This window comes from Gekko japonicus, unplaced genomic scaffold, assembly GCF_001447785.1.
Source record: "Gekko japonicus isolate JY-2015 unplaced genomic scaffold, Gekko_japonicus_V1.1 scaffold166, whole genome shotgun sequence".
Taxonomy (NCBI): Eukaryota; Metazoa; Chordata; class Lepidosauria; order Squamata; family Gekkonidae; genus Gekko; species Gekko japonicus.
This window is the reverse complement of record NW_015173127.1, coordinates 311514-318822: the sequence shown is the minus strand read 5'-3', so window position 1 is coordinate 318822 and position 7309 is coordinate 311514. Positions and strand designations below refer to the sequence as shown.

Here is a 7309-nt window from a genome sequence, read left to right as displayed (position 1 = left end):
ATATATTATACTATATATTATTATAATATATTATATTATATTACTCTGCAATATATATATATATATATATATATATCGCAGAGTAATATAACAATATAATAGGAATACAGACACACACACACAATAATTATAAATATAAGAACAGCTGAACTCTGCAATATAATAGGAATTGGGATACAGCCAACGTTCCCTCTAAGCCGTGGAGTCTTGTGAGCAAGAAATCTCCTTTGTGAGCTACTGGCATCAGAGTGGCGAGCGAGCGATTTGCTCTGGAGCCATCCCTTCCTGAGTCCAGACGAAAACGTGTGAGCCGGAGGCTAAAAAACAGTGAGTTGGCTCACACTAACTCAGCTTAGAGGGAACACTGGATACAGCCCCCGTTATTCTTCTCTCTCTCCCCCCCCCTCTTTATTTAAAGCTTGGAAGAACAGCCGAGCGATTCTCCAGGCCGATTATCCCCCCCCCTTGCAGAAGATGTTTCTCCGCAGCGCGTCGCCTCCTTGGAAGGCTGGTCGGAGGGCGCCACACTGGAGGTCAGCGAAGGCAGGCGGGCGGCTTGGAAAATAGACCGAGGGAGGAGATCGACCGCGAGGCGGCTGCGGCGCAGACTTCCCCGGGAAGCCAAGGAGCGTGGGTTGCAATGGGGACCAACGCTCCCTCTAAGCTGTGGAGTCCTGTGAGCAAAAACTCCACTTTGTGAGCGACTGGCATTCAAGTTGCGAGCGAGCCGTTTGGCTCCTGCGTCAGTTAGTCTCCTCTGGAGCCCTCCGTCCTGAGCGAAGGCAAAAACGTGTGAGCCGGAGGCTAAAAAAAACGTGAGCTAGCTCACACTAACTCAGCTTAGAGGGAACATTGGGGGCTTCACGCTTGCTTCTTAAGACGAAGGGAGTTTCGACTCGGGAAAGCTTATAAATCCCCCCCCCCCAAAAAAAATCTGATTGGTCTGGAAGGTCCAACCAACAAGATTTGGGGGGGGGGTAGATCCAGGTGGGGTCGCCACGTTGGTCCGAAGCAGTAGAACCAATGTCGAGTCCGGTGGCGCCTTGAAGACCAAGAAAGGTTTGTTCGAGGGATGAGCTTTCGCCCGATCTTGGGAAGCTGAGCGGGGTCGGCCCCCGGTGAGTCCTCGGATGGGAAACCACGGAGGAAGCCCATGGTCGTGACGCGGAGGCAGGCGATGGCCAACCGCCTCTGAACGCCCCCCGGCTCGGAAACGGTCGGGGTTTCTATGCAAAGGCAGAGCGGATAACGACGCTTTGCTGTTGTGTTCCCTCTAAGCTGAGTTCGTGCGAGCCAGCTCACGGTTTTCTAGCCTCCGGCTCACACATTTTCGCCTCAGCTCAGGAAGGGACGGCTCCAGAGCAAACGGATCGATGCGGCAGCCAAATCGCTCGCTCGCAACTTTAATGCCAGGAGCTCACCAAGTAGAATTTTTGCTCACAAGACTCCACGGCTTAGAGGGAGCATTGGCCGCTAGCTGAGACATCAGCGCGCATAAAGGCACAGTTAAGAACATAAGAACATAAGAGACGCCAATGTTGGATCAGGCCAAGGGCCCATCCAGTCCAACACTCTGGGTCACACAGTGGCCAGAAATACCAGGTGCCATCAGGAGGTCCACCAGTTAATTCTTTCATGGTGAGAGAGACAGAGACAGAGAGAGACAAAGAGAGACAGAGGGAGGGAGAGACAGAGACAGAGAGAGACAGAGAGAGAGAGAGAGAGACAGAGAGAGACAGAGAGAGACAGAGAGAGAGAGAGAGAGACAGAGAGAGAGACAAAGAGAGACAGAGAGAGACAGAGACAGAGACAGAGAGAACTTGCAAATCCCACCAAAACCTCTGCAGGGTCTCCAGAAGTCAGCTGTGGCCTGAGGGCGCCGGGAATCTCTCTAAGGAACCCCGAACCCCGTCGGTCGCGATGCGACTGGAGCATAAGCCGGGCAACGGGCCTCGTGTGCATAACCCACAGGCGCGGGCGCCGCAGGCTGGGCCGAGAGAAGCCAGAAGCCGCCTCGAGGCCAGGAGGAACCGAAGCCCGCGAAGTCAGAGCCTCCCAGAGCTCGGAGTTTTGCGCGGAACGGGACGGGGAGCCCGCAGTTAGTCCGTCTGCAGCAGCAGAAAAGAGCGAGAGAGCCCAGGAGCACCTAAAAGACCGACACGGATTTGTGGCAGGGGAGGAGCTTTGGTGAGTCACACGGCTCACTTCTACGGAGATAGATCGAGATGGGGAGCCGCGTTAGCAGGCCTGTAGCTACAGTGGGACATCTCGGGGCATGGCCCCCTGATTTACCGCCAGGGCCCCCCACTTCCCATCCAGCCCAGGCGCTCCCTTGGGGGGGTGCAGAGTGCCCCCTGACTTATTTAAAAGCCCCCTGAATTTAAACATCTTGGCTACAGGCCTGCGCCTTAGTCTGTCCCTAGCAGTAGAAAACAGCAAGCCCAGAAGTCTCTCGTTAAGGACTTAAAATTTTAAAACAATCTGTGTCACGGCACGAGTTTTCTTGCGTCAGGGCTCCCTTCTTCAGATACACACGAGGGGAAGGCTGCAATCCTGCCCACCTATTAGGGGGACGGGTCGAGTGAAACAGCCCTTCTCTGACCTGTGTGGGTCAAGCTTTTTAAGAACATAAGGACATGGGAGAAGCCAATGCTGGATCAGGCCAATGGCCCATCCCGTCCAACACTCTGTGTCACACAGCGGCCAAAAATACCAGGTGCCATCAGGAGGTCCAGCAGTGGGGCCAGGACACTAGAAGCCCTCCCACTGATGCCCCCCCCCAAACACCATGAAGACAGAGCATCACCTGCCCAAGACCGAGAGTTCCTATCTAGATCTTGTGGCTCATAGCCACTGATGGACCTCTGCTCCCTACGCTTACCCAATTCCCTCTTGAAGGAAGCCCTGCAAATGCCATCGGCCACCGGGTGCCTTGAGGGCAGTGTTCCCTCTAAGCTGAGTTAGTGTGAGCCAGCTCACAGGGTTTTTTTAGCCTCCAGCTCTCACATTTTTGTCTCAGCTCAGGAAGGGATAGCTCCAGAGCAAACTAATTTTTGCAGGAGCCAAATCGCTCGCTCACAACTTGAATGCCAGGTGCTCACAAAGTAGAATTTTTGCTCACATTAGAGGGAACATTGCCGGGTCTGATTTCGCGGTGTGTGTGTGTCTGTGTGTGTCTGTGTCTCTGTGTGTGTGTGTCCCCATTGGGGAAAGAAGCAGGGCGCACCTGTCTACAGTAAACGAAGTAGAAACCCGCTCGACTGAACGGACTTCCGATAACTGCGAAGCTAAGGAGCTGCCTTCGGAAATGCGTTCCCTCTCTCCCGAGCCGAGCCCTCCCAAGTCCCTCGCAGTCGACCAGGTGCGAAAGGTGCGCGCCGCTTAGGGTGACGCTGCGGATCGGGTCGAGGTGAGGGCGGCTGGGGGAGGGGGGGGCTGATCCGTTTTTAACCCCCGGAAGAAGAGATGCCAAAGGTCGCGGGGAAGGAGCCGAGACCCACCCTTTGGGAAACCGAGAGATCCACAGCGCGCTGGCGCTGCCCAGCGGGAAGGCCCTCCCACACCGGGGGAATACTCCGCTTCCTGATCTGATTTAATGTATTACAGCAAGAGCCGGTAAAAGAATCCACTGTCGATGCACTTCAGCCATCGATGAGTACTCCTTACCTTCGCAAGTGGCTTTTGCCATTTCGCCCGTCAAATCCAGCCGCCAAGTGCAATTGGAAGCGGGTTGAAAGCCCGTTATTCTGGGGACGTGCCAGCGCAGGACGCCTCCAGTGTTCATAAGAACATAAGAACATAAGAGATGCCAATGTTGGATCAGGCCAAAGGCCCATCTAGTCCAACACTCTGTGTCACACAGTGGCCAGAAATACCAGGGGCCCTCAGGAGGTCCAGCAGTGGGGCCAGGACATTAGAAGCCCTCCCACTGTTCCCCCCCCCCAAGCACCAAGAAGACAGAGCATCACTTGCCCCAGAGCCCCTATCTATACCTTGTGGCTAATAGCCACTGATGGACCTCTGCTCCATATGCTTATCTAATTCCCTCTTGAAGCCGTCCATGCTTGTAGCCGCCACCACCTCCTGTGGCAGTGAATGCCATGTGTGAATCACTCTTTGGGTGAAGAAGGACTTCCTTTTATCCGTTCCAACCCGACCGCTCAGCAATTTCATGGAGTGCCCACGAGTTCCCTCTAAACTGAGTTCGTGTGAGCTAGCTCACAGCTTTTTAGCCGCCGGCTCGCACATTTTTGTCTTGGCTCAGGACGGAGGGCTCCAGAGCAAACTAACTGATGCAGTAGACAAATCACCGGCTCACAGCTTTAATGCCAGTCGCTCACAAAGTAGAATTTTTGCTCACAGGACTCCATAGCTTAGAGGGAACATCATGCCTCCAGTTGCCCGACTTGGTTTCTGGATAAACCCTCAGAGGATGGCGCTGCCCCTGTGCCAAGGGGGCTGCCCCAGAAATTTCGGCTCCAGCTCCAGGGCTTGATCACCCACTTCTTTTCTGGAGAGCGTCCAAGGGACGCGCAACGGGATCCTAAGGGCGTTTGATCATGGTATAAGTCCTCCAGTGTACAGGCTCGCCTGGCCCGCACTTGGATCTCATCCCTGGTTTTATCAGAGTTCATTTTACCATTGCATTTATCCCTGGTTATAACAGCATCCGTTTATCCCGGGGCGAAACCGGGCTGACCTTAATGTAAAGTGGAAACCAAAAATACCCCGAGGTAATTACAGGGGTGAACTCGAGTGCAGTGTAAGATGTAAGTCCGGGGACAGGGTTGAGCCAGGATCTAAGGTCTAGTGCGGAAAGGACCATTGGCGGGCCATTTCCCAGATAGGGAGTCCCGCCTTCAGACCGGAGCTGCGAGCGGAGCCTGTACGTCCCCGTCCCTCCCTTCCCCAGCGGTTTGCTGCTCTTTCGGTGGTCCGGCACCCTTGGCCAAGCGGCTCCCACCAGGACCGGACCAGGGCTCTTGCCAGCTAGGGACAGAAGCCCGACCCAAGCCAGACAGGTGCGCATTAGCTTTCCTGCGCTTACACACACACACTAAATCATTTTACTGTTTTACTGGGTTTTATGCATGGGCTCTTGCCCCTTTGTAAGCCGCCCTGAGCCCGCTTGCGGGGAAGGAGGGATAAAAATGCCTAAATAAATAAATAAATAAATAAAATAAGGCACTTTTACTGCGCTTAGCAACTGGATTTTACTGTGCGTAAGGGCAAAATCCACTTGAAAAGATCGTTGAAGTGGATTGAAACGGCATTATTTAACGTGGGGGGAAGCGCCATAAATCCAGAGCTTCCGCCCATGCTAAATCGTGCCGTTTCCATCCACTCCAGTCGCCGTTTGCAAGTGGGTTCCCCCCCCCCCCGGCCGCGTTTGCAAGTGGGTTCCCCCCCCCCCCCATTTGAAGCGGTAAAATCCAGTTGCCCGGCGCATTGGAAGCAATGCTCCCTCTTAAGCTATAGAGTCTTGGGAGCAAAAATTCTACTTTGCGAGCTACTGGCGTTAAAGTTGTGAGCCCCCGATTTGGCTACTGCATACATTAGTTCGCTCTGGAGCCATCCTTCTTGAGCCAAGACAAAAAATGTGTGAGCCGGCGGCTAAAAAAACCGTGAGCTAACTCACACTAACTCAGCTTAGAGGGAACACTGCTTGGCAGTGGCCTGAAAGCGCTTTTCCCTTTTCCCGTGTGTGTGTGTGTGTGTGAAAGCGCCCAAAGAAAACGCTGTCAGGTGCGGGGGATCCAGGTGCGCCTTCACCCCAGGTTTGTGTCTCAGCTGCTGGGGTGCGTCGAGGAGGGTCCCGATCGGTGTTCCCTCTAAGCTGAGTTAGTGTGAGCTAGCTCGCAGTTGTTGAGCCTCCAGCTCACAGGTTTTTGTTTTAGCTCCGGAAGGGTGGCTCCAGAAGAGTGTTCCCTCTAAGCTGAGTTAGCGTGAGCCAGCTCGCAGTTTTTTAGCCTCCAGCTCAAAGCTTTTTGTTTTAGCTCCGGAAGGGTGGCTCCAGAAGAGTGTTCCCTCTAAGCTGAGTTAGCGTGAGCCAGCTCGCAGATTTTTGAGCCTCCAGCTCACAGAGTTTTGTTTTAGCTCCGGAAGGGTGGCTCCAGAAGAGTGTTCCCTCTAAGCTGAGTTAGCGTGAGCCAGCTCGCAGTTTTTGAGCCTCCAGCTCACAGAGTTTGGTTTAGCTCCGGAAGGATGGCTCCAAAAGAGTGTTCCCTCTAAGCTGAGTTAGCGGGAGCCAGCTCGCAGTTTTTGAGCCTCCAGTGCACAGAGTTTTGTTTTAGCTCCGGAAGGATGGCTCCAAAAGAGTGTTCCCTCTAAGCTGAGTTAGCGTGAGCCAGCTCGCAGTTTTTGAGCCTCCAGCTCACAGATCTTTGAGCCTGCAGCTCACAGATTTTTGTCTGAGCTCCGGAAGGACGGCTCCGGAGCAGGCTAATCTATACAGCAGCAGCCAAACCGCTCGCTCACAGCTTTTCATGCCAGCAGCTCCCGAAGCAGAATTTTTGCTCACAAGACTCCTCGGCTTAGAGGGAAGGACACTGGTCCCGATCCGAGGCGCCCGAGCCCCCCCTCTCCCTCCTTCCCCTCCCCCGGCGGCGGCAGCATCGTCGTCCCCCGACCTGTTCTTGGCGGCGGCGGCGCGGTCCCTCTGGCGCCGGTTCTTGAACCAGTTGCCGACCTGGGTGGGGGTGAGGCCGGTGGCCTGGGCCAGCTCGCGCTTCTTGGCCGGGTTGGGGTAGGGGTCCTGGAGGTACCACTCGCGGAGGAGGTGGCGGGTGCGCTCCTTGAAGCAGTGCGTCTTCTGCTCGCCGTCCCAGATGGTGCGCGGCAGCGGGAACTTCTTGCGCACGCGGTACTTGTCGACGGGGCCCAGCGGGCGGCCGCGCAGCTTCTCGGCCTCCTGGTAGTGGGCCTCGAGCCAGAGGGCCTGCAGCTTGGCGTGCGACTCCTTGGGGAACTTGTGGCTCTCCAGGATGTGGTAGAGCTCGCGGTAGTTCCCGCCGTGGAAGGCCACCACCGCCCGGGCGCGCAGCACCGACTCGTTGCGGTGCAGCGCCTCGCAGGCCGCCGGGGCCACCGGCAGCGACCAGAGGAAGCGCCCCAGGCGCTCCACGTCGCCGCTCTCCTCCAGCGTCTCGCACACGCCGGCCACTTGCTGCGGGCTGAAGTTGAGCAGCGGCAGCTGGAACATGGAGGCGGCCGAGACGGGCGCCCCCGGCCCGGCTCAAGGCTCGGCCGAGCCCCCCGGACCCCCGCGCGCCAGGACCGGACCGACGGCCCCGCCGCCTCCGCCGCCTGC

The 7309-nt window shown here is 55.9% G+C and overlaps 1 protein-coding gene across 1 annotated transcript in view; it reads right to left on the bottom strand.

The window, feature by feature from the left end:
* Positions 1 to 7201, bottom strand: part of SIX6 (SIX homeobox 6) — a 36894-nt gene extending 29693 nt beyond the window's left edge. Inside the window, exon 1 of the mRNA XM_015422020.1 lies at positions 6630 to 7201. Within this exon, the coding sequence (XP_015277506.1) occupies positions 6630 to 7201 (572 nt within the window). The remainder of the gene's footprint in view (positions 1 to 6629) is intronic.
* Between the last annotated feature and the right edge of the window lie 108 nt (positions 7202 to 7309).